This window comes from Xyrauchen texanus, chromosome 40 (genome assembly GCF_025860055.1).
Source record: "Xyrauchen texanus isolate HMW12.3.18 chromosome 40, RBS_HiC_50CHRs, whole genome shotgun sequence".
NCBI lineage: Eukaryota > Metazoa > Chordata > Actinopteri > Cypriniformes > Catostomidae > Xyrauchen > Xyrauchen texanus.
Genome location: NC_068315.1, coordinates 1,310,673 through 1,337,977, shown reverse-complemented (window position 1 = coordinate 1,337,977; position 27,305 = coordinate 1,310,673). Strand labels below are relative to the sequence as shown.

Here is a 27,305-nt window from a genome sequence, read left to right as displayed (position 1 = left end):
AACGGTGCAGTTTTTAGGGTGCATCGCCTAGTGTCAAGTTTTAACACCTTCAAAATATATTTAGTATATTAAAATGAGTAAATTAATATTTTTCTAGCCTATCTATCCCTATGTCTGTCTGTCTCATCTATCCCTGTCTGTCTCTCTGTCTCATCTATCCCTCCGTCTGTCTGTCTCATCTATCCCTGTCTGTCTCTCTGTCTCATCTATCCCTGTCTGTCTCTCTGTCTCATCTATCCATCCGTCTGTCTGTCTGTCTCATCTTTCCCTCCGTCTGTCTGTCTGTCTGTCTCATCTATCCATCCGTCTGTCCGTCTGTCTCTTTATCTACCCGTCTGTCTGTCTGTCTCTTTATCTATCTGCCTCTTTATCTGTCCCTCTGTCCATCTCTTTATCTGTCCCTCTGTCGTCTGTCTCTTTATCTACCCGTCTGTCTGTCTGTCTCTTTATCTATCTGCCTCTTTATCTGTCCCTCTGTCCATCTCTTTATCTGTCCCTCTGTCGTCTGTCTCTTTATCTACCCGTCTGTCTGTCTGTCTCTTTATCTATCTGCCTCTTTATCTGTCCCTCTGTCCGTCTCTTTATCTGTCCCTCTGTCCGTCTGTCTCTTTATCTGTCCCTCTGTCCGTCTGTCTCTTTATCTGTCCCTCTGTCCGTCTGTCTGTCTCTATCTATCCCTCCATCTGTCTGTCTGTCTGTCTCTTTATCTATCTGCCTCTTTATCTGTCCCTCTGTCCGTCTCTTTATCTGTCCCTCTGTCCGTCTGTCTCTTTATCTACCCATCTGTCTGTCTGTCTCTTTATCTACCCGTCTGTCTGTCTGTCTCTTTATCTACCCGTCTGTCTGTCCGTCTCTTTATCTGTCCCTCTGTCCGTCTGTCTCTTTATCTACCCGTCTGTCTGTCTGTCTCTTTATCTACCCGTCTGTCTGTCTGTCTCTTTATCTATCCCTCTGTCCGTCTGTCTCTTTATCTACCCGTCTGTCCGTCTGTCTCTTTATCTACCCGTCTGTCCGTCTGTCTCTTAATCTGTCCATCTGTCTCTTTATCTGTCCGTCTGTCTCTTTATCTGTTCGTCTGTCTGTCTGTCTCTTTATCTACCCGTCTGTCTCTTTATCTACCCGTCTGTCTCTTTATCTACCCGTCTGTCTCTTTATCTACCCGTCTGTCTGTCTGTCTCTTTATCTACCCGTCTGTCTGTCTGTCTCTTTATCTACCCGTCTGTCTCTTTATCTACCCGTCTGTCTGTCTGTCTCTTTATCTATCTGCCTCTTTATCTGTCCCTCTGTCCGTCTGTCTCTTTATCTACCCGTCTGTCTGTCTGTCTCTTTATCTGCCCGTCTGTCTGTCTGCCTCTTTATCTATCTGCTTCTTTGTCTGTCCCTCTGTCCGTCTCTTTATCTGTACATCTGTCCGTCTGTCTCTATCTGTCCCTCTGTCCGACTGTCTCTATCTACCCGTCTGTCCGACTGTCTCTTTATCTATCTGCCTCTTTATCTGTCCCTCTGTCCTCTTTATCTGTCCCTCTGTCCGTCTCTTTATCTACCCTCTGTCCGTCTCTGTCTCTATTTTATCCCTCTGTCTGTAGATCATCTATCTGCTGTTTGTCTGAATTTGATGTGATGTAAATGTACAATTGATGAAGTATTATCTTCTGTCCCTTTATCAGAAGTCACATCTGTTTTGGTATAAAGTCAGCAGAGCAGATGAGGCAGCAGGCTCATATTCAGGTGGTCAGTAAGAATCTGTACAGTCAAGATACGAGTCACACGCCTCTGCCGTATGGAGTCCTGGACCACCGCATGGTGAGATTGCACATAAGAATCCTGAATGCTTTGAAATGTAGACCCGAGTCTTCCCAATCTCTGTAATGTTTTATGGCTTTTAGGGCACCAGTGAGAAGGACAGACCGTGTGATACTTGCGGTAAGAATTTGGCTGACTGTCTCGGTCACTACGGCTATCTGGATCTGGAAATGCCGTGTTTTCATGTTGGATATTTCAAAGCCATCGTCGGAATCCTGCAGGCAAGTGTTGAGTGTGTCTTTCGGTCTTTGGATGTGCCTTAATATTCCTTCACACAACTCATTCACATTTGCATTTTCCGGATGTTACATAAAATAACAAGTCAAGATTGGAAAAAACCAACAATGCAAAAAAATAAGAATTTAAATGTTTTTACTAAAGCACTGAAATGTTAAACTCTGAATCAGCTCTTATCTTAGGCGGCTTTCTTCAAAATGAGCCATTTCTACTTCTGTCTCAGATGTCCAGAACAAAAGATGCAGTCCAGCAGGAAAGACATGATTAATAAGTCATCTGCAAAATATATCTATCCCTCCGTCTGTCTGTCTCGTCTACCCCTCCGTCTGTCTGTCTCGTCTACCCCTCCCTCCGTCTGTCTCATCTATCCCTCCGTCTGTCTCGTCTACCCCTCCGTCTGTCTCTTTACCTATCCCTCCGTCTGTCTGTCTCGTCTCTTTGTCTATCCCTCTGTCTGTCTCTTTGTCTATCCCTCCGTCTGTCTCATCTATCCCTCCGTCTGTCTCGTCTACCCCTCCGTCTGTCTGTCTCTTGTCTACCCCTCCGTCTGTCTGTCTCTTTGTCTATCCCTCCTTCTGTCTGTCTCTTTGTCTATCCCTCCGTCTGTCTGTCTGTCGCGGTCTCATACCCCGCCGCGTTTCAGCGGCTGGTAGGGGTCTCCTCCGCCATCGGCAGGGGTCCTGACCACTCCAGGTGGTCGTTAGGAGCACCTTCTCCCTTCGCGGTCGGCAGCCGAGCTCCTCCGTCGTCTGGCGGATGGCCGCGGCTGCTCCGTTGGGGTGGATGGTGAGGCTTGATTATCCTGATTAGGGGCCGGTGTGTATATCACGTCCCGGCCTCCGCCCTGTCACAGCGAGATAACGAGGTGTGACTTCTCCGGCTAGTCTGATTAAAGGCTTTGCAGTGGCGAGATAGCGGCAAGAACTTCCAGGGAAGGGTTCTCCCAGGTGGAAGCGACCAATGAGCCCAATATCCGAGACCGAACGCATAATAATAAAACAGAACCCACCTTTGTCAATCGGCACATGTCATATATTGATGTTTATCCTGGGATGCTTACTGATATATAGCTACATTACAGCAATCTCCGCGATAGTCTCATATTGTTTATATTCCTTATGCGTGCCTGTGTCTTTAGAATGAAACTGTTTGTGCTTGTTTCAGATGATCTGCAAGACGTGTTCACACATCCTTCTCGCCAAAGAAGAGAAACTTCAGTTTCTGGATTTTCTGCGCAGACCTGGTCTGGTTTACCTGCAGAAACGCGGCCTTAAGAAGAAAATCTCAGATAAGTGCAGAAAGAAAACGACATGCGTGCACTGCAACGCGTTTAACGGTAGGAAAGGCTGCGACGCGTTCGTTATGTCACACATGATGTGATGAGAGATTGCAAATGTGCTTCTGGTTTCTCTTCAGGCCCGGTCAAGAAATGTGGCTTATTGAAGATAATTCATGAAAAGTATAAAACGACAAAGAAGGTCATCGACCCGATTGTGACAGACTTTCTGCAGTCGTTTGACATCGCCATCGAGCACAATAAAGAAGTGGAGCCTCTGCTGAACAGAGCGCAGGTGAACATCTGCACATCTATAAGTATCTGCAAGTGTTAGTGGTGTTTATTAGATCCCCTGAAGGTTTGTCTCGTCTCTCGTGATACAGGAAAATCTCAATCCTCTGGTGGTGTTGAATCTCTTCCGGAGGATTCCCAACGAGGATGTTCCTCTTCTCCTGATGAATCCAGAATCGGGGAAACCTGCTGACCTCATCCTGACCCGTCTGCTGGTGCCGCCGCTCTGTATCCGGCCTTCCGTCGTCAGCGATCTCAAATCGGGAACCAATGAAGATGACCTGACCATGAAGTTAACGGAAATCATCTTCCTCAATGATGTCATCAAGAAGGTATGCCGAAACTGTCACAGCACTGATTAGAATTTAAATGTGTATTTTAAGGGATTTGTGGGATTATGAAGGAGCTACAGTTTTCCGGCTTACAATATATTACATTTTCAATTTAGTTCTGTTTTAACCCATAAAAGCTGAGGGTAAATTTTATCCGCCCAATTCCCACTACTTGGCAGGTCCTTGTGGTGGTGCGGTTACTCGCCTCAATCCGGGTGATGGAGGACGAGTCTCAGTTTCCTCCGCTTCTGAGACCATCAATCCGTGCATCTGATCACGTGACTCGTTGTGCATGACACCGTGGAGACTCACAGCATGTGGAGACTCATGCTACTCTCCACAATCCACACACAACTCACCACACGCCCCATTGAGAGCGAGAACCACTAATCACCACCACGAGGAGGTTACCCCATGTGACTCTACCCTCCCTAGCAACCGGCCCAATTTGTTTGCTAAGGATGTTACCCCATGTGACTCTACCCTCCCTAGCAACCGGCCCAATTTGGTTGCTAAGGATGTTACCACATGTGAGACTACCCTCCCTAGCAACCGGCCCAATTTGGTTGCTAAGGATGTTACCACATGTGACTCTAGCCTCCCTAGCAACCGGCCCAATTTGGTTGCTAAGGATGTTACGACATGTGACACTACCCTCCCTAGCAACCGGCCCAATTTGGTTGCTAAGGATGTTACCACATGTGACTCTACCCTCCCTAGCAACCGGCCAAATTTGGTTGCTAAGGATGTTACCACATGTGACTACCCTCCTTAGCAACCGGCCCAATTTGGTTGCTAAGGAGACCTGGGTGGAGTCACTCAGCATGCCCTGGATTCAAACTCGTGACTCCAGGGGTGGCTATGGCTCAGGTGGTAGAGCAGGTTGGCCGCTAATCGCAGGGTTGGCGGTTCGATTCCCGGCCCACACGACTCCACATGCCAAAGTGAACTTGGGCAAGACACTGAACCCCAAGTTGCTCCCAGTGGCAGGCTACCGCCTTGCATGTCAGCTCTGCCGCCATTGGTGTGTGTGTGTGTGTGTGTGTGTGTGTGTGTGTGTGTGTGTGTGTGTGTGTGTGTGTGAGAGAATGGGTCACAGTGTAAAGCGCTTTGAAAATCAGATAATTTACCATTTAGTCAGCATCAATACTCTCTGAGATACCCAGGCCCCCCAAAAGTGAGAATGTATTGTAAACAATAAAGGACTTCTCTCACCCACACTTATCATATCGCTTCAGAAGACATGGATTAAACCACTGGAGTCGTGTGGATTACTTTTATGCTGCCTTTATGTGCTTTTTGGAGCTTCACAGTTCTGGTCACCATTCACTTAGATTGTATGGATCTACAGAGCTGAAAGTTTTTTCTAAAAATCTAATTTGTGTTCAGCTAAAGAAAGTAAGTCAAACACATCTGGGATGGCATGAGGGTGAGTAAATGATGAGAGAATCTTCATTTTTGGGTGTACTGTCCCTTTAATAAAAGAATACTTTTATAGAAAGATGTCTTTAAATGGGTTTCTTGACTATTTCAAATCTTTTTGAGTTGACTGAAGGGCCATGTTTGTCACCATATTTTGATATTGTCCCTCATTTGTTAGTTTGTTGAAAGCATCTGCTCCGTTAATGTGTCAATGAAATGACACGCATGGAAATGCAGTATTTTTTGGACTCTGGTTGTGTGTTTTTTCTCTCCAGCATCGAATGTCAGGAGCTAAAACCCAGATGATAATGGAGGACTGGGACTTCCTGCAGCTGCAGTGTGCACTCTACATCAACAGTGAGCTGTCGGGCATCCCGCTCAACATGGCACCAAAGAAGTGGACCCGCGGCTTCGTGCAGAGACTCAAGGGGAAACAGGGTACGACCCGCTGAGCGCTCGAGGCCTTGTCTGAATCAGCAGCATTCCCCACGAGGCTTGGCTCAAATGCTTGTTGACGTCTAATGTTTTGTTTGTTTTCAGGCCGGTTTCGTGGTAATCTGTCTGGAAAGCGAGTGGATTTCTCCGGCCGAACCGTCATCTCTCCCGACCCAAACCTGAGGATCGATGAGGTCGCTGTGCCGGTGCACGTCGCCAAAATCCTCACCTACCCAGAGAAGGTCAGAATGGAAATGAATTGTCTCGGGTTACGATGTGAAACGAATGACATGTACATGCAGCACAATGGACATTTTCTCCTGCTGTCATTATATAGAACAGACACAACTGAAGTCATGTGATGCACGGCCGAAAGCAACCGTGTATTCAGTAGGTCAGTTTTATTGTGATGAGGTGCAACATTTAAGAAACACATTTACAGAAACAGCAGCACAATGGTCTAGACAATAAAGCATGTGTATGATTTTTTTTTTATTTTTAATTTTCTCCCAATATGGAACGCCCAATTCTCAATGCGCTCCAAGTCCTCATGGTGGCGTAGTAGCTCGCCTCAATCCGGGTGGTGGAGGACGAATCCCAGCTGCCTCCGTCTCAGAGACCGTCAACCCGTGCATCTTATCACGTGGCTTGTTAATAAGCATGTTGCCATGGAGACGTAGCGCATGTGGAGGCTTCGCGCTATTCTCCGCGGCATCCACGCACAACTCCCCACACGCCCCACCGAGAGCGAGAACCACATTATAGCGACCACGAGGAGGTTACCCCATGTGACTCTACCCTCCCTAGCAACCGGGCCAATTTGGTTGCCTAGGAGACCTCTGGCCCGTTCGGGCAAGTGACAGTTCTTGCAGCTCACACTGGCCCAGAAACATCTGCCAGTCGTTATTGTCGAGTCCTGATGTACTTATTTTATATGAACATGAATGGAGTCATTGAGTGATTTATTTCATTAATTGGTACCAGACCCTCCCTAGCAACCGGGCCAATTTGGTTGCTAAGGAGACCTGGCTGGAGTCACTCACCACATGCCCCACCGAGAGCGAGAACCACATTATAGTGACCACGAGGAGGTTACCCCATGTGACTCTACCCTCCCTAGCAACCGGGCCAATTTGGTTGCTAAGGAGACCTGGCTGGAGTCACTCAGCACGCCCTGGATTCAAACTAGTGCCTCTAGGGGTGGTAGCCAACGTCAATACTCGCTGAAATACCCAGACCCCCTATTAATATAACTTTTTACGTTTTTTTATAAGACTAACGAATAAGAGGGATATTAGAAGACACATTATTCAAGAAAGTGGAGTGCGTGATCTTGTCTTTGATGGACACACATTACACGGAAAATTATCCTTTTTTATATATTTATTTTTTCTAATTTGTAACGCCCAATTCTCAATGCGCTCCAAGTCCTTGTGGTGGCGTAGCGGCTCGTCTCAATCCGTGTGGCGGAGGACGAATCTCAGTTGCCTCCGCGTCTGAGACCGCCAATCCGCGCATCCTATCACGTGACTTCTTGAGCGCATTACCGCGGAGACATAGCGCGTGTGAAGGCTTCACGCTATTCTCCGCGGCATCCACGCCCAACCGAGAACGGGAACCACATTATAGCGACCACAAGGAGGTTACCCCATGCGACTCTACCCTCCCTAGCAACCGGGCCAATTTGGTTGCTAAGGAGACCAGACTGGAGTCACTCTGAATCCAAACTTCTGACATGGCGCTGTTAATGCCATGTTTCAATTAGTGCAATTCGGCATGCTTTGTTTTTTTTCTATGACTTTTGTCACTTATTTACTTCCATAGACTACTTTACATTGCATTAGTCTGCAGAGCTACAAGCGTTGAAAGCGTGTGTTTGTGTTTCAGGTGAATAAAGCGAACATAGAGTTTATGAGGAAGCTGGTGCGTTGCGGTCCTGATGTTCATCCGGGAGCAAACTTCATTCAACAGAGACACATGCAGATGAAGAGGTCTGATATTTCTCTCTCTCTTTCTCTGCTCAGTACAAACAGCATGTCTCTTCACCCTCTGTGTTTCTGAATGTTTGCATCTGTGCGATTCAGGTTTTTGAAGTACGGTAATCGTGAGAAGATGGCTCAGGAGCTTAAGTATGGAGATGTGGTCGAGAGACATATGATCGATGGAGATATCGTCCTGTTTAACCGACAACCATCTCTGCACAAACTCAGTATCATGGCGCACATTGTGAGTCACTTTCTTCCACCGTCAATATACCACGTTTCCTAAATAACACTCAAGGGCTGTTCAAACAGGATGCGTTCTTGCTTTTTAAAAGCGAATGTGTTTTTTTTTAACTTAACATCGCTTACTCATTTTGTCGCTCTAAATGTTTTCTATTTCAGGCGCGTGTCAAACCTCACAGGACGTTCCGTTTTAACGAGTGCGTGTGCACGCCGTACAACGCCGACTTTGACGGAGACGAGATGAATCTTCATCTGCCGCAGACGGAGGAGGCCAAAGCGGAGGCGCTCGTCCTCATGGGGGTGAGAGAGAAAACATCCCGCTCTAACACACGATGCTTTTCAGAGTTACTGCGAAATATCTGAACCGTGTTGTGTTTCTCACAAAGACTAAAGCTAATCTGGTGACGCCGAGAAACGGCGAGCCCCTGATTGCAGCCATTCAAGACTTTCTGACAGGTGAGGGCCTTCAGATTTCAATTTGTAACGCTTTTAAAAATAAAATGACCCATGACTCTTTTTGTCTTGTGAAGACTTATTTAATTGCTAACATCATGTTATGTATCCTAAATAAATTGGATTATAATATATTTAAAATGTATTAAATAATAATATTATTTATTTATTTATTGTTATTATTTTTATTTATTTCCCTTTTTCTACCCAATTTGGAACAGCCAATTCCCAATGCGCTCCAAGTGACTCGCTTCAATCCGGGTGGCGGAGGACGAATCTCAGTTGCCTCTTCGTCTGAGACCGTCAATCCGCACATCTTATCACGTGGCTTGTTGAGCGCGTTACCATGGAGACGTAGCGCTTGTGGAGGCTTCCCGCTATTCTCCGCGATCCACGCACAACTCGCCACACACCCCACCGAGAGCGAGAACCACATTATAGCGACCACGAGGAGGTTACCCCATGTGACTCTACCCTCCCTAGCAACCGGGCCAATTTGGTTGCTAAGGAGACCTGGCTGGAGTCACTCGGCACGCCCTGGATTCGAACTAGCGAACTCCAGGGGTGGGAGCTAGCGTATTTACCGCTGAGATACCCAGACCCCATTTGTTCATTATTATTAATAATTTCGATCATATTATTTTATATCAAAATGAATATTTTCGGGGGTCTGGGTATCTCGGCGAGTATTGACGCTGACTGTCACCCCTGGAGTCACGAGTTTGAATCCAGGGCGTGCTGAGTGACTCCAGCCTGGCCCGGTTGCTAGGGAGGGTAGAGTCACATGGGGTAACCTCCTCGTGGTCACTATAATGTGGTTCTCGCTCTCGGTGGGGCGTGTGGTGAGTTGTGTGTTGATCGCGGAGAATAGCGGGAAGCCTCCACATGCGCTAGGTCTCCGCGGTAACACGCTCAACAAGTCACGTGATAAGATGCACGGATTGACTGTCTCAGACGAAGAGGCAACTGAGATTCATCCTCCGCCACCCAGACTGAGGCGAGTCACTACGCCACCACGAGGACTTTGAGCACATTGGGAGACGTAGCGCGTGTGGAGGCTTCACGCTATTCTCCGCGGCATCCACGCACAACTCACCACACGCCCCACCGAGAGCAAGAACCACATTATAGTGACCACGAGGAGGTTACCCCATGTGACTCTACCCTCCCTAGCAACCGGGCCAATTTGGTTGCTAAGGAGACCTGGCTGGAGTCACTCGGCACGCCCTAAATTCGAACTAGCGCCTCTAGTCAGCGTCAATACTCGCTGAGATACCCAGACCCCATTTTAGGATTTTCGTCTCCTATTTCACGCTCTTCATCGACACTTTTGTCCACTTGGTTATCAAGTACACTAACGTTTGACAAAACCTTATTAGGGGCAAAGATGTGCTGGAAATGGCGCCACAACTGTAAGACGAAATGAATTGAAATCATTTAAACACCTCAAATGCTCCTCCAAAAAAAGCGGGGATTTTTCGCCCGTCCCACATTGGCTTGACCTCATCAAGTGTATCCAACAATTAAAAGTGTGCAGCTTTTTAAAGCCCATTTTTATAATGCTCAAAGACATTATAATGCATTCTTAACGTCTCAGATGCACCTTATAATATGTTATAATCTCTCATTAATGGCTGTAACTACCGTTGCAGTTCGCCCACAGATGGAGCCGTTCAGCTGATGTTCAGGTGTGTTTGTCTGTGTGTCTGAAACAGGAGCGTACCTGCTGACTCTGAGAGACACCTTCTTTGATCGAGCGAAGACCTGTCAGATCGTCGCCTCCATACTGGTCGGGAAAGACGAGAAGATCAAAATCTCCCTCCCACATCCTGCAATTCTCAAGGTGACCGTTCAAATCTGAGAATCTGTAAAGTTGTTTTAATGGATTATTAAATGGTAAAACGGTTTTCGCTGCGTTATGGCGGCTTGTGTTTGTGTGGGTTATTTGACGTCTTCAGTCATCGTTTTTTATTATTGGAACTTTTGTTTCGCACAAACAGTGTAATTGCTACATTTTATTTGATCGGCCTCAAGGTGGCGCTATAGTGGTCACGTTTATGCCCATAACTCCTAAACTATTTATCACACACAAGTGTCTGACATCATTGGATTCCTTGGCTCAAGACAAACAAAATATATCTCCGATTTCATTTCCGTCAGAAAAATGAATGTGCTAATTTGCATAATTCGAAAAACCTACTTTATCGAACTTCTCCTAGGCCGTATGTTCGATTCACATGAAAATTGGGATGTGTGTACTAAGAACCCTCCTGACAAAAACATATCGGAGGAATTTTGATTCGTCGAAGCTTTGCGAAGATATAAGCCTACAAATTGGTCAAGAGTCGTCCATTTTGTACGTATTGACCAATATCTACCAAATAAAAAGGACAAATTTTACGAAACTTGATACACATAGACAACAGGTCATTCTGAGGATGCACGCAAAGTCACAAAAAATTTCGCCTATAGGGGGTGCTACAACAAAAATACACTCATAACTCCACAACCGTATGATCAATGAAGTTGAAAATTGGTATGCATCTTGTAGGGGCCAAAGGCTAACATATCCTGCAAAATCAGCTGGACAAATAAAAAAACACGGCCGCCAGCAGCCAATCAAATTTCAGCAGCTAATAACATCAAATCTGAATGGCCGACCGTTACGAAACATGAGATACAGTGTCAGAATGAGCAGACTTTATGCGCCAAATTTGAGTTTTTCTGGTTATAATTGGGATTTTGGTTACACCTCAAACTGCGGCAAATCTCATTATGCGGCAAATCTCATTATGCACCAAATCTCATTATGCACCAAATCTTAGTTTTTCTGGTTATAATTGGGATTTTGGTTGCACAGTAAACTGCGGCAAATCTCATTATGTGCCAAATCTTCATAAAACTTCATAAAACATTTCACCATATTTTTGGAAATACATGTTTTTCTTCCCCCCAGCCGATCAGACTGTGGACGGGGAAACAGATCTTCAGTTTGATTCTCAAGCCCGGTAAAAGCTGTCCAGTGAAGGCAAACCTGCGCACCAAAGGCAAACAATACTGCGGTAAAGGAGAGGACTTGTGTGCCAATGATTCATGTGAGTGACTTGAAAGATGAATATTTCCATATTAGGATTTTTCTTAGGAAAATGTATTTCTTTCTTTCAAACACTTAAACTGCTTTTGGAACATTTCATGTCAAAGTGGAAAAAATGTAATGGTACAGAAAGTGAAGAATATGACATTTATGAGTCTAACACATATCAAATATATGTAATATAAAATAACATGCACTGAAGTTGCATGCACAACATTTTAAAGGAAATGTCACGATGCTTTTAAATAGTAAATAAATGGAAAAATGTAGCGGAAATCATTACGTAACTGAAACATTTTTTTTAAATAAATGTTCTTCTCTTGAACCGTGTGTGTTGTTGTGTATGTGTGTGTGTGTGTGTGTGTCTGCGTGGGGGGTGTGTGTGTGTGTCTGCGTGGGGGGTGTGTGTGTGTGTGTGTCTGCGTGGGGGTGTGTGTGTGTGTCTGCGTGGGGGGTGTGTGTGTGTGTCTGCGTGGGGGGTGTGTGTGTGTGTGTCTGCGTGGGGGTGTGTGTGTGTGTGTGTCTGCGTGGGGGTGTGTGTGTGTGTGTGTGTCTGCGTGGGGGTGTGTGTGTGTGTGTGTGTGTCTGCGTGGGGGTGTGTGTGTGTGTGTGTGTGTCTGCGTGGGGGTGTGTGTGTGTGTGTCTGCGTGGGGGGTGTGTGTGTCTGCGTGGGGGGTGTGTGTGTCTGCGTGGGGGGTGTGTGTGTCTGCGCGTCTGCGTGGGGTGTTTGCGCGTCTGCGTGGGTGTTCTTGGCGTCTCGCGGGTGTGTGTCTCGCGGTGTGTGTTTGTCGTAGCGCCTGCTGTGTGTGTTTGTCTGTAGCGTCTCGTTGTTTGCGTGTCTGCGTTGTGTGCATGTGTGCGTGTCTGTATCTGGTGCGGTGTGCGCGTCTGCTGTGTGTGTGTGTATGCTGTGTTGTGTGTGCGCGTCTGCGTTGTGTGTGCGCGTCTGCGTTGTGTGTGCGCGCGTCTGCGTGGTGTGTGCGTGTGCGCGCGTCTATCTGGTGCGTGTTTGTTGTGCGCACGTCTGCTGTGTGTGTGTGTGTGTGTGTGTATGTTGTGTGTGTTCTCACAGTTGTGGTGATTCAGAACAGCGAGTTGATGTGTGGTAGTATGGATAAGGGAACTCTGGGATCTGGATCCAAGAACAACATATTCTACATCCTGCTGAGGGACTGGGGTCAACAGGAAGCAGCTGACGCCATGTCACGCCTCGCCCGCCTCGCCCCTGTTTACCTCTGTGAGTCTGCTGTGTGTTTGTGTGTGTGTGTGAGAGAGAGTGAGAGAGAGTGTTTTGGGCTAGTTGATGGAACTGTCACTCGTCCAATAATGTTTGTTGTTAATATATGCATATAATAAAATATAAAACCACTTATACCATATATCAGCAGCCACATCAGTATCGGCCTATAAATGTGAGTTACGTTATCGTTATCAGTCCAATAAGAAAATTAGGCCTATATATTAAAGACGATAAATTATGGCTGAATCCCTCCGATCAAACCACTTCGATGGGTTTAGAACGTGACAGCAGACCTTTAGAAGATCATTCTGGATATGAGTGAACACTCAGATTTATTTATCCATGCCGCATTGTGTTTCTATAGTCTGTATGTATGTAAAGTCATTTTTGTACATGTTAGATTTCATCTCAAGTGCTTGGAACATTGCTTATTTTTTTGGGGAGCCTTTTCTTTTCATAATCAGGCGCTCAAATTGTACAGCTAAAGTCAGAAGTTTGCATGCACTTAAGTTGAAGTCATTTAAACACATTTTTTAACCACTCCACAGATTTAATATAAGCACACTATAGTTTTGGCGAGTCGTTTAGGACATCTACTTTGTCATTTTTCCAACAATGCTTTACAGACCGATTGTATCACTTTCTGTTGACTATAATCACAATTCCAGTGGGTCAGAATTTGCATACACTAAGTTAACTGTGCCTTTAAGCAGCTTGGAAAATTCCAGAAAATTATGTTACGCTTTTAGCCAATTAGCCAGTTAGCTTCTGATAGGAGGTGTACTGAATCAGAGGTGTACCTGTGGATGTATTTTAAGGCCTACCTTCAAACTCAGTGCCTCTTTGCTTGGCATCATGGGAAAATCAACAGAAATCAGCCAAGACCTCAGAAAAACTATTGTGGACCTCCACAAGTCTGGTTCATCCTTGGGAGCAATTTCCAAACTCCTGAAGGTGCCACGTTCATCTGTACAAACAATAGTACACAAGTATAAACACCATGTGACCACACAGTCATCACACCGCTCTGGAAGGAGACGCATTCTGTCTCCTAGAGATGAACGTAGTTTATGTGAAAAGTGCAAATCAATCCCAGAACAACAGCAAAGGACCTTGTGAAAATGCTGGAGGAAACAGGTGGACGAGTATCTAGATCCACAGCAAAATTAGTCCTATATGGACATCAAGGAAGAAGCCACTGCTCTGGGACTGGTGCACTTCACAAAATAGATGATGACATCATGAGGAAGGAACATTATGTGGATATTTACATTTACATTTATGCATTTGACAGATGCTTTTATCCAAAGTGACTTACAGTGCACTTATTACAGGGACAATCCCCCCGGAGCAACCTGGAGTTAAGTGCCTTACTCAAGTACACAATGGTGGTGGCTGTGGGGCTCGAACCAGCAACCTCCTGATTACCAGATTACCAATTATGGTGCTTAGACCACTACAACCACCACCACGCCAAAGGATATATTGAAGCAACATCTCAAGACATCAGACAGGAAGTTAAAGCTTGGTCACAAATGCATCTTCCAAATGGACAATGACCCCAAGCACACCTCCAAAGTTGTGGCAGGACAACAAAGTCAAGGTGTTGGACTTCCCATCACAAAGCTCCGACCTCAGAGGTCCACAAACCTGACTCAGTTGCACCAGTTCTGTCTGGAGGAACGGGACACAATTCCAGCAAGTTATTGGGAGAAGCTTGTGGAAGGATCACCAAAACATTTGACCCAAGTTAAACAATTTAAAGACAATGTATTTGGCGAAGGTAAATGTAAACTACTGACTTCAACTGTAGATGTAGATCACATATATATCGGATTTATATCGGTGCATCCCAACCTTTTATGTTGTAACTAGGTCTGTCGATTTAAATAGTTAATTCAGTCGTGCAGTTAATCACACAGAAAATAATGCATCTAAAAAATCAATGCAATTATGGCCAATGATTGACTCATGTTCAATAATGTGGGAATAAACCGTATATTTAATTATAAATCCACGTTTTGCATCGTCAACTAATGCTTTACTCCTCTGCTGAATATCTGGATTATAATATTTATTATTTATTAAATTTTTAAAGTTTAAATTATACAAAAATAATGTAAAATGTATTAATTATTTAGCAAATTTATTACTAATTGTATTTCTTTTGAAATGTTTTAAAATGTATTAATTAAATTTTTTTATTGCAAAATTCTCATTTTGATTGAGTTTAAATCAATAAATGTTTTATAATTATAAGCAATTGACAGCCTAAAGCTGCGTACACACTGCCAGCGACATCGCGCGCGACAGCGACTCCATCCCATTCATTTTCAATGAGAGCGCAGCGACTTTCGGCGACACGAGCTGTTGCGACCGTTGGCGACTAGATGTGGGCGTGTCCAGCGACGCGACAGTTGAGACAAGTTCAACTTTATTCAAATGAAGAGCGACTAACGGAAGCGACAGCCAATAGGATAGAAGACGGGAGAGCTCACGTGATCTCTCTCTCTCTCTCTCTCTCTCTCTCTCTCTCTCTCTCTCTCTCTCTCTCTCAGCTCCTGCAGTAACGGAAAGATGGATGAAAGGCTAATTCTTGCTGTTAGCAATGTTCCAGTGCTCTATGATATGGATATGGTATATCCAGCCGCAGCTCTTGCACCAGCCGGTGGTACTCGCCGTGCTGACTCCGAGATTTAATGGTTTTATGGACCCAGACAGACCGGCGTTTGCGTTTTCGCCGCCGATAAACAGCCGCTATGGCAAAGAGCACGCCTTGTTTCTCATTCATCTTTGATATAAAGCATTTTATGCACTGATTCCATTTATATTTAGTCTTTTCCCTCCAAAATGTTTGCTTTTAGCGCCAAGAAAAGCGATTCGCTGTCAACAGCAATGGAATGACATCCGTGAATGTCATTTATAAACGTTACTAGGCAACCAGTAGTGGGAACGCCCACTAGCGACTTCACCGCCAGCCACTGGCGACCTGCAGCGACAAAGTCGCTGGCTGTGTGAACGCAGCTTTAATTTAAACATGAAAGCTGGCATGGAGTTAAATCCATTTTAAAATCATTTATGAAAAGAAATAAGAAATAATGATGTCATGAGTTACATTTTAGCGGTATAATATGTTTATTATTGCGAAATTAAAATAAAATTTATTTTCTCTAAAAAAATTTTTTTTTTTTAATGAACACTTAATATTTAAATAATTTTTTTAAATGACCCCCAAAAAATAGCAAAAAAACTAATATTTTTATATTTCATTTGCTCAAGCAATTCCCAAAATTCGGGAATGTCGGATGATTTCTTAAAATAAACGAATGTTTATTTAACGATAGCTAGTATGTCATGAATAATGAATAAATGGTTTTTATTTAATCATCATATTTCAAAATGGCACTGAACTTTAACTGCTGCAACGAAGACGCTTGATACCGAATGAAACGTTGAGCAATTGTGCGTTATGGCCACAATCGCGTCGCTGCTAATCGAGTCATTGACACACTTGCTAGTGCCCAAATTCATGTGCACCGTTATCTGATTAACATCATAGTATGCTAGAGAGTGATTATATTTTGTGATTTTTCTACTCGCCATCTGGTTACATTCGGAGCTGATGTTTGTTTGTGCATTGTGTGTTGAAGCCAATCGAGGGTTCTCCATCGGGATCGGAGACGTGACACCCGGTCAGGGTCTGCTCAAGGCCAAACAGGAGCTGCTGGACGCTGGTTATAAGAAATGTGACGAGTACATTGAAGCCTTGAAGACGGGCAGATTACAGCAACAGCCGGGGTGCAGCGCTGAGGAAACTCTAGAGGTCAGAGAGAGAGAGAGGAAATGACTTTTTATTGTGCTAAATGAACCCCACACACTATTAAAGGGATAGTTACATATTGTTTACGTCTTGTGTCTATACTTTTGAAACAGTATTTGAATGTTTACAGATTAAACCCCATTGACTTTCATTGTTAGGCTCTCACTGGAACACACATTTGTGCTTTATTAAAGGAGGAGGGACGAGTGGAAATAATTTTTGTGGAAATCAATATTATGTCACACATGCTGTCGATTGAGCTTAACTTGTATTGAACCCGGAATATTCCTTTAAATAATAAGCATAAGTTGATGACATCATCTCATCATTTATATAAGTGTTAAGTTGATGTCACACTGATTAGAGAAGCGTTCCTCTGTTGATTTCGTGTGTGTGTGTGTGTGTGTGTGTGTGTGTGTGTGTATCCAGGCGTTAATCTTGAAGGAGTTATCTGTCATCAGAGATCACGCCGGCAGTGCGTGTCTGAGAGAACTGGACAAGAGCAACAGTCCTCTGATCATGGCGCTCTGTGGATCTAAAGGTACTGCTGGAATCAATTGTCAGTGATTTCTAGAAGAAGGATAACACTTGTATTTTCTCTCCAAACCCATCCATCCAAACCCATCCATCCAAACCCAATCACCCATCCATCCAAACCCAATCACCCATCCATCCAAACCCAATCACCCATCTATCCAAACCCAATCATCCATCCATCCAAACCCATCTATCCATCCAAACCCATCCATCCATCCAAACCCACCCAACCATCCATCTATCCAAACCCACCCAACCATCCAAACCCATCCATCCAAACCCATCCATCCAAACCCACCCAACCATCCATCCATCCAAACCCATCCATCCAAACCCACCCAACCATCCATCCATCCAAACCCAATCATCCATCCATCCAAACCCATCTATCCATCCAAACCCATCCATCCATCCAAACCCATCCATCTATCCAAACCCACCCAACCATCCATCTATCCAAACCCACCCAACCATCCAAACCCATCCATCCAAACCCATCCATCCAAACCCACCCAACCATCCATCCATCCAAACCCAATCACCCATCCATCCAAACCCACCCATCCATCCAAACCCACCCATCCATCCATCCATCCAAACCCAATCACCCATCCATCCAAACCCAGCCATCCATCCAAACCCATCCAAACCCACCCAACCATCCATCCAAACCCACCCATCCATCCATCCATCCAAACCCACCCATCCATCCATCCATCCAAACCCATCTATCCAAACCCATCCATCCATCCAAACCAACCAACCCACCCATCCATCCAAACCCACCCATCCATCCATCCATCCATCCAAACCCATCCATCCATCCAAACCAACCAACCCACCCATCCATCCAAACCCACCCACCCACCCACCCATCCAAACACCCCACCCATCCATCCAAATCTGTCCATCTGTCTGTCTATCATCTATGTATCACTCTGTCTTGTCCGTCCGTCCATCCATCCCTCCAATAACAGGATACAGAGGAATAAAAGGGTAATAAGTAAAATAACACCGACAAGAAATGACCCATAGAATCTACAATAAACATTAATGTAAAGCCAAGAAATACAGATACGTCTTCAGGCGTGATTTAACAACATGAAGGGGCAGACCTGACGTCCAGAGGTATACTGTTCCATAGTCTAGGGCCAGCAACAGAAAAAGCATGTTCCCCTTTATACTTTAGGCGAGATCGAGGTATTTGTCAGAGGATCTGAGGGTTCTAGGAGATTGTTGATGGCTCAGAAGTTCTGACAGATAAGAAGGGGCCATCCCATTTAAAGCTTTAAAAACAAATAAGATCTTTAAATGGATCTTATATTGCACCATTAACCAGTGGATAGATGCTAAATCGGGTGTAATTTTTTCCCTCCTCTTAGCAATTGGGGATTTGCAGTCCAGCATTTAATGTCCTCGAAGCATTTTAGAAGCACAGAGCATGAGTAATCAGAACTAAGAGGAATATATAGCAGAGTATCGTCAGCGTAGCAATATGAAATATTATATTTCCTCATGATAGAACCCAAAGTTAGCATATAAAGAGAAAATAAAATAGGTCCCAATAGTGACCCTTGGGGTACCCCACAAGTGAGCAATGCAGAGGAAGAATTTCCAATCGTAACTCTCAGTCCTATCTGAGATGTGTGATCTAAACCAATCTAAAACAGTGCCCTTGATGCCAACCTCATCCCTAAAATGTTGGAGGATAGCATGGTCAACTGAATCGAATGCATGACACTTGAATGACATAAATCTCCTGTGATGCATGAACACACACATTCAAAACAAATGAGAAAACTATTTTAACAAGACTTAACTGTTAGGCATCAGTGCTAAAAGTGCTCGAAGTTGAAGAAACACCCATATAATAGAGAGAGAGAGAGAGAGAGAGAGAGAGAGTGTATCCTTTCCTAATGAAAATGTGTGTCCTTAATATTTTTAATGATGTAGTAAACATTTTATGTTTTGCTTTATATTATATATGTGTTGTGCCGACTAGGAATGCACTGATCCGATACTGAAGCTGTTCGGGTATCGGTCCGACGAGCCCGATCAAAATCCGATACTGTGTGTTCGTCATGTTCGTTACTGTCAAGCTCAAAACAATGACATAAAAGAACCATAAAAACATCATTAAAGTAGTTCATATGACTCGTGCATTTTATTCAAAGCCACTTGAAGACGTGTGATAACTCGCGGTTTATTATGTAAATGTATAGTATGCGCAGTGCCACCACGTTAGCGAATGGCGCTGCTATGTTTACACACGCGCTCGCGGCTATCTTTAGCTTCATGTGCTGTGCAATATTTGAACTCAAGAGCAACATCTCAGATGTAGATGGTTCATTTATAATGTGCATTTAGAACTGCACCGGAGGAGCATTTGACCAGAATTTGAATAAGAAGTGAATTAAACTACTGTGAACTAGCCCACAAACATACACATACAGGACGTCCCGGAGACTTCAGAATGTCAAAATAAAAGCGCGAGGGTTTAAAAAGTTAAAGGTGCACGATTGAGATACGTTACTATTATAATATATTATTATTTGTTTACAAATATGTGTTGCAATAAATATGAACAATGAGAAATTTACAACTAAATTTAACAAAAAAGCGATCGGAATCCTTAAGGGTGCGTTCACACTTGTAGTTCGGTTCTGTTGGTCCTCTTGGTCCGGACCGAAAATGATACATTTAGTCCTGGTTCATGTAGCGTTCACACTGGCGTTTTTGACACCGAACGTAACTATACAAATCCAAAGGCATCAGGGAAAAGTCACGACCTGACTGGACAGATTTTATGACGTATATTTTTGATGGAACGTTCCGAACATCCAAAACAATGCTGGCGAAATGCGCTCGTTGGATGCATTTATGTATATATGTTGGTATTTTTACCAGCCGAGTACAATGAAGAGTTAATATAATGTGTAAAGGAGTCAAAACGGCGCCGGGAATTCCTCCGTTGCACACACAAATGAAGATATGCTGCAAGGATGGCGGTTCTGACGCCCATCCCGAACTGTAATGGGCAACATGGCTCCTATGATGAGAACCATGTATGCTTGAGGTCAGTATTAGGCAAATTACGTCCTGTTTTTGGTCCGTTTAGACGTCTTTGGTCCATGTTGCGTTCATCAATCGAACCGTACCAGAGTTTGTTTGGAAGCGGACTGAGACCCATGTTTCAGGTGGTCTCGGTCCGCTTGTTTAGTGCGCAGAAAGGTTCAGGTGGCAGCGTTCACACTTCTTCAAACCAAACCTGCCAAGTGTGAACACCCCCTTAAAGTCCAGATACAAGTTGACAAATTGTTGCTGCTTTGTTTCTTTTCTACTGATGACTTAAACTGGAATTCCTGTTAATTTTGCTGCTACATTCTCCAGTAAACTAGTTAATAATAGTGTTTCATAATAATTGATACATTTGTGTTTCTTTACATATTAAAGAGCCCAATTAATTCCACACAATAATGTAAAGATATTCGAAACTGATTATGGTTAAAACAACAACAACAACACTGGGATCGGATCGGGATCGGCCGATACTGAAATTTCCGATATCGGATCAGAAGGGAAAAAGTGGTATCGGTGCATCCCTAGTGCCGACCAATTAACATAAGCGGTGACTATATTCACAATATAACATGATGTCTCTCTGTGTCCAGGTTCATTTATTAATATTTCTCAGATGATCGCGTGTGTGGGACAGCAGGCCATCAGCGGCTTTCGTGTTCCAGATGGATTTGAGAATCGATCACTGCCGCACTTTGAGAAGCACTCCAAAGTACGAACACGCACTCTCTCACACGCACTCTCTCACACGCACTCTCTCACACGCACTCTCTCACACGCACTCTCTCACACGCACTCTCTCACACGCACTCTCTCACACGCACTCTCTCACACGCACTCTCTCACACACACACGCACTCTCTCACACACACGCACTCTCTCTCACGCACTCTCTCTCACGCACTCTCTCACACGCACTCTCTCACACGCACTCTCTCACACGCACTCTCTCACACGCACTCTCTCACACGCACTCTCTCTCACGCACTCTCTCACACACACACGCACTCTCTCTCACGCACTCTCTCTCACGCACTCTCTCTCACGCACTCTCTCTCACGCACTCTCTCTCACGCACTCTCTCTCACGCACTCTCACACACACACGCACTCTCTCACACGCACTCTCTCTCACGCACTCTCACACGCACTCTCACACGCACTCTCTCACACACTCTCACACACACGCACTCTCTCACACACACGCACTCTCTCTCACGCACTCTCACACGCACTCTCTCTCACGCACTCTCACACACACACGCACTCTCTCACGCACACGCACTCTCTCTCACGCACTCTCTCACACACACGCACTCTCTCACACACACGCACTCTCTCTCACACACGCACTCTCTCTCACACACACGCACTCTCTCTCACGCACTCTCTCTCACGCACTCTCTCTCACGCACTCTCTCTCACGCACTCTCTCACACACACGCACTCTCTCTCACGCACTCTCTCTCACGCACTCTCTCACACGCACTCTCTCTCACGCACTCTCTCTCACGCACGCACTCTCTCTCACACACACACGCACTCTCTCACACACACGCACACTCTCTCACACACACGCACTCTCTCTCACACACACGCACTCTCTCTCACACACACGCACTCTCTCTCACGCACTCTCACACACACACGCACTCTCTCACACACACGCACTCTCTCTCACGCACTCTCTCACACGCACTCTCTCTCACGCACACGCACTCTCTCTCACGCACTCTCTCTCACGCACTCTCTCTCACGCACTCGCACACGCACTCTCTCTCTCACGCGCTCTCTCTCACGCGCTCTCTCTCACGCGCTCTCTCTCACGCTCTCTCTCACGCTCTCTCTCACGCGCTCTCTCTCACGCGCTCTCTCTCACGCGCTCTCTCTCACGCGCTCTCTCTCACGCACTCTCTCTCACGCACTCTCACACGCACTCTCTCTCACGCACTCTCTCTCACTCTCTCACACAAACACTCTCTCACTCTCTCTCACACTCTCTCACACACACACTCACACTCTCTCTCTCTCTCTCTCTCTCACACACACACACACACACACTCTCTCTCTCTCACTCTCTCACACACTCTCTCTCTCTCTCTCTCACACACACACACACACACACACACACACACTCTCTCACACACACCTTTGATGCTATTTGAGGTTATAAAGACAGATATCAGAGTGCTGTATAGAATAAAACATCTGTGTGTTCATATTTTTAGCTCCCTGCCGCTAAAGGTTTCGTGGCTGACAGCTTTTATTCGGGTTTGACGCCCACCGAGTTCTTCTTTCACACTATGGCTGGACGAGAAGGTCTGGTTGACACCGCAGTAAAGACAGCTGAGACGGGATACATGCAGGTATGATCACACACACACACACACACACACACACACACACACACACACACCTACCTGAGCTTTGGTTTGGGCTTGTATAATATTGTGTCAGTGTTTTGTTTTTTTAAAGTAACCTCTCAAACGTCAAGCTGACCTTTTTTTCTTAGGATGCAAATAAGGTGTTATATTGAACATTAAAATAACAGAAAAAAATTAATGCAAACATCTAAAAAAATTCAACTAAAAATAAAGATCAACTTACATGGGCACATTATTCCATCACTCAAAAAATTTGCGTTGAGCGCCCTCTTGTGTGCAGTCTGTGCATGTGCGCTCTGGCTCTGTTCACCCACGTAGGATAGCCTGTTTCCAGAGTTTCTAACACACTCTAGACATCGAATGATGATGATCTAACACATCTGTGACATGAAGGATCATGTTTCATTGAATCGATCCCAGAGAACCATTGCAATAGCGATGCCAATACGCTTTTATTGACACTCTGAGGAATATTTCAGCATCTCCTCATCATATGATGTTGAATGTGGGCTTGTTTGATTCATAATTGCAATATGCCATTTGCTGTATCATGTTTATTTTTAGTGAAGCAATAAACTAAAATGTTTAGAAAATTCAGTTTATCCGTTTACTATACAGATGGATTTCACACACTAATACTCATTGTAGTTTGGTTTCTGAGTGAAACAAATTTGCTCGTTGTATTCTACTAATCAAGACCTTTCCAAAGAGATATGACACATGGCTGTGATCTTTTTTTTTATATTTTTACCAGTTTGCTAGCGCAAATTAGCGCATTGTGTTAATGGAACCGTTCTAATTTATCAGCAAAATTTAAAAGCAGTATTTTAGAATTGGTCAGATCAGCTATAGTCATGGTAAAGATAAGGGTCTAAGCTTTAAAACGACACCTATTTTGTGCAGATCAAACAAGTGTTTATTTTTGTGACTAGCGCCCCCTCTCGGCCTGGTGGTTACACTACAAGTTACAAAATGTAGCTAAATACATTGAAGCTTTTTAAAATTAGAAAATAGTTTTTTAGAAATATAACAATCGGATTATATTTAATTCGCAAATCAAAAGTTATGATTATGAATGGTTGCTTTAATGATGATGTAGGGTTCTGCAACAAGTGTGATGTGTGTGTGTGTGTGTGTGTGTGTGTGTGTGTGTGTGTAGAGGCGTCTGGTGAAGTCTCTAGAAGATCTTTGCTCTCAGTACGATCTGACGGTGCGCAGCTCGACCAATGACATCATCCAGTTCATCTACGGTGGAGACGGACTCGATCCGGCTGCCATGGAGGGAAAAGACGAACCTCTGGAGTTCAAAAGAGTCCTCGACAACATCAGGGTACGTCAGATATTATTTACTTTTTATAGCACTGATGAATACACCCTAGCAACTGCATAGCAACCTGTGTTAAAAATGTTCCTTGACAAGTTTTTAATATTTGTATTTTTTTGTTGTTGACGAAAATGAGGTCGACCGATAGTGGATTCTGCCGAGACCGATACCGATAACTACAGTGGTGGAAAAGACAGTTAACTGATTAATTTCGAGTTTTTTCCCCAAATTTGGAACGCCCAATTCCCAATGCGCTCCAAGTCCTCGTGGTGGCGCAGTGACTCGACTCAATCCGGGTGGCGGAGGACGAATCTAAGTTTCCTCCATCTGAGACCGTTAATCCGCGCATCTTATCACATGACTTGTTGATTGCGTTACCGTGGAGACGTAGCGCGTGTGGAGGCTTAACGCTATTCTCCGCGGCATCCACGCACAACACGCCGCACGCCCCACCGAGAGCGAGGACCATGAGGAGGTTACCCCATGTGACTCTACCCTCCCTAGCAACCGGGCCAATTTGGTTGCTAAGGAGACCTGACTGGAGTCACTCAGCATGCCCTGGATTCGAACTCGCAACTCCAGGGGTGTTAGCCAGCGCCTTTACCCCCAATTTTGGAATGCCCAATTCCCAATGCGCTCCAAGTCCTCGTGGTGGCGTAGTGACTCTCCTCAATCCGGGTGGCGGAGGACGAATCTCAGTTGCCTCAGCGTCTGAGACCGTCAATCCGCGCATCTTATCACGTGACTTGTTGAGCGTGTTACCGTGGAGACGTAGCGCTATTCTCCGCGGCATCCACGCACAACTCGCCACACGCCCCACCGAGAGCGAGAACCACATTATAGAGACCACGAGGTTACATCATGGCCGATAGGGAAGTCCCAGATACGTTCTAGTTGTCGTACAATTCCGGGTGCCGACCAAGTGTGCCGCACAAGCCCTCAAAAGTGAAGCCAAAACGTCTAGATCGCCCCCCGGTGACTGGTCCTAGTATAGGTCATAAACCCCGCCTCCCCATGTTATTCAACGGGACGTGAGACCAACTAAACAATTCAATTACACTTCACATATCTTTTTTCCAAAGATAGTTTCTGTCATTTACTGTCATTTCAAGTGTTTGTTTTCAAAATAAGTTTGTTTTTAGTTATTTGATGCTATAAAAACGCTGCTGTGACATCATGATTGACAGCTGTGATTGACAGGTTCTCTGAGCGAAGTAGTCACTGAAGCACCAACTGACTTTTTTTCGGGATCTTCGGAGGACTGAGGAGATTGGAGCTTTAAATGTAATATCAAAATTTCTATAATTAATTATTTCACACCATCATAAGTCAAAAGTGCAGGGGCGTGTGCTTGCGATTGATTCAGCGAGAGTGAGGGCGGGGCCTTGATTTCACGGCTTTACTTCCTGCTCACTACTGCGCAGGTCTGGTCCCAAAATCACAACTGCGCAGACTCAAGTCCCAAGATGTCAGCTCCATATTGGGACACTGGCGGCTTCAGTTCTCACCAATGGAAAAGAGCGAAGGGGCGTCGGCCATCTTTTTATACAGTCTATGGTGCCGACACATGCAGCCGGCTACAACCATTTTCTCATCCATTTTTCCTGATTTCTTCTGCTACTACATCAGTGACATCCGGACGATCTCAATGCTGATAGGCTTTCGCGACAACATGTCAGTCATGCAGATATTTCGCTCGAGTTGAAAAATGTTAACTCGCGTGAACACGCGAATGAAGAGATTTTGCGTTTTGGCTTCGCGCCATTCGCTTCATTCGCGCCGCCCGCCATGAATTTGCATCTATTCGCGTCTTTGCATTGACTTTGTATGTAATCGCGCCGTGCAAAACGCTTAATTCGCGTTGTATATGAACGTACTACAAGTCTATTTTAAATCAGTTCTGCTCGTGTGCATGTGAGTAATCAGAATGCATTCTGGGATTGTGGCATCTCTGCTTGAATTTGAGTTGACCGATGTGAAATGAGTGAATCTTTACACACAACCAGAACGTGACGCATCGGTTATAATCAACACGTGCTGCTGTGAGAACCGGATCAAGAGCAGTGTGTAATTCAGTCTGTTTGAATGTCTCTCTCTCTCGCTCTCGCTCTCGCTCTCGCTCTCGCTCTCGCTCTCTCTCTCTCTCTCTCTCTCTCTCTCTCTCCCTCCCTCCCTCCCCTGAGCACTGAAGCTAAACGATTGTCAATGTTTTTATTTGTTGGTTTCTCTCGTCAGTCGGTGTATACCTGTTCAAGTGAGCCAGCCCTCAGCAGGAACGAGCTGGTGATGACGTCAGACTCCATCATGAAGAGAAAAGACTTCCTGTGCTGCAGGGACACGTTTCTGGAGGTGAGACGTCACATTAAACGGAACTTTTGAAGGGGAGAAAAAATAAAGAAAATATTTCTGCCATTATTTACTCACTCTCATGTTGTTCCAAACCTGTAGGACTGACTTTCTTCAGTGTATCACAAATGAATATTTCATGTTCAATACAAGTGAAGATCAACTGACATTATTTGTTGTATAACGTGGATTACCACAAAAATTATAAGTAAAAAGAAAAGAAGCAAATATCGCAGTTACAATAAGTCAGTTCCAATGGAAGTCAATGGGGCCGATCCTTAAACGTTAAAATACTGTTTCAGAAGTATAGCCACAAGATGTAAAGATTCAATGTGATTTTGGTAAAATCAGTTATTTACCAGCGTTAATGATGTTTACCAGATTACAGGGTTGACTGGTGTTTCGTTGTCATGACAACAAAATTGGTTTTTGAAACGTTTACGGATTGGCCCCCATTGACTTCCATTGTAAGTGACTCTGTAACCCAGATTTTGGCCTTTTTCTTAAAAAAATTATTTTGTGTTCCACAGAGGAAAGACCGTCATATAAGTTTGGAACTACATGATGGTGTGTAAATGATTACAGAATTTTCATTATGTCATTATTTTTTCAAAATCCATAAACCACAACAAGATTTCTAACACACTCCTCCTAAAGCGTTCAAGCTACATCCACCAAACTCGCCACATATCTTAAGACTGTTCTGGAATATTGTGCTGTGTATTTTCTAACTGATCAGAAGTACGATTTCCGCACAGCGGACGATCAAACATAAGACACAAATCCCACAGACTTGCATTGACGGAATGTTCATACAGGCCAACGGAATGTTCGTTAATTCAAACTTCCGTCAAAGATACAAATGTAACAAACCCACAAAAAGCCTTTGATCTGCTCGCTCGCTCTCTCTCACTCTCACACACACTCTCTCTCTCTCTCTCTCTCTCACACACACACTCTTGCACTCACTCACTCTCTCTCACACACACACACACTCTTGCACTCACTC

At 44.7% G+C, this 27,305-nt stretch overlaps 1 protein-coding gene across 2 annotated transcripts in view; it reads left to right on the top strand.

Moving 5' to 3' along the window:
* Positions 1 to 27,305, top strand: part of polr3a (polymerase (RNA) III (DNA directed) polypeptide A) — a 38,666-nt gene that overhangs the window by 561 nt on the left and 10,800 nt on the right. For both annotated transcript variants that reach the window (XM_052112965.1, XM_052112964.1), the window contains exons 2-21: positions 1,668 to 1,803; positions 1,887 to 2,024; positions 3,205 to 3,376; positions 3,457 to 3,611; positions 3,700 to 3,939; positions 5,637 to 5,799; positions 5,902 to 6,038; positions 7,684 to 7,787; positions 7,881 to 8,022; positions 8,181 to 8,321; positions 8,408 to 8,477; positions 10,190 to 10,317; positions 11,431 to 11,569; positions 12,641 to 12,805; positions 16,459 to 16,631; positions 17,058 to 17,169; positions 20,837 to 20,955; positions 22,471 to 22,608; positions 23,786 to 23,956; positions 26,186 to 26,299. In XM_052112965.1, coding sequence (XP_051968925.1) covers positions 1,668 to 1,803; positions 1,887 to 2,024; positions 3,205 to 3,376; positions 3,457 to 3,611; positions 3,700 to 3,939; positions 5,637 to 5,799; positions 5,902 to 6,038; positions 7,684 to 7,787; positions 7,881 to 8,022; positions 8,181 to 8,321; positions 8,408 to 8,477; positions 10,190 to 10,317; positions 11,431 to 11,569; positions 12,641 to 12,805; positions 16,459 to 16,631; positions 17,058 to 17,169; positions 20,837 to 20,955; positions 22,471 to 22,608; positions 23,786 to 23,956; positions 26,186 to 26,299 — 2,857 coding nt within the window. The remainder of the gene's footprint in view (positions 1 to 1,667; positions 1,804 to 1,886; positions 2,025 to 3,204; positions 3,377 to 3,456; positions 3,612 to 3,699; positions 3,940 to 5,636; positions 5,800 to 5,901; positions 6,039 to 7,683; positions 7,788 to 7,880; positions 8,023 to 8,180; positions 8,322 to 8,407; positions 8,478 to 10,189; positions 10,318 to 11,430; positions 11,570 to 12,640; positions 12,806 to 16,458; positions 16,632 to 17,057; positions 17,170 to 20,836; positions 20,956 to 22,470; positions 22,609 to 23,785; positions 23,957 to 26,185; positions 26,300 to 27,305) is intronic.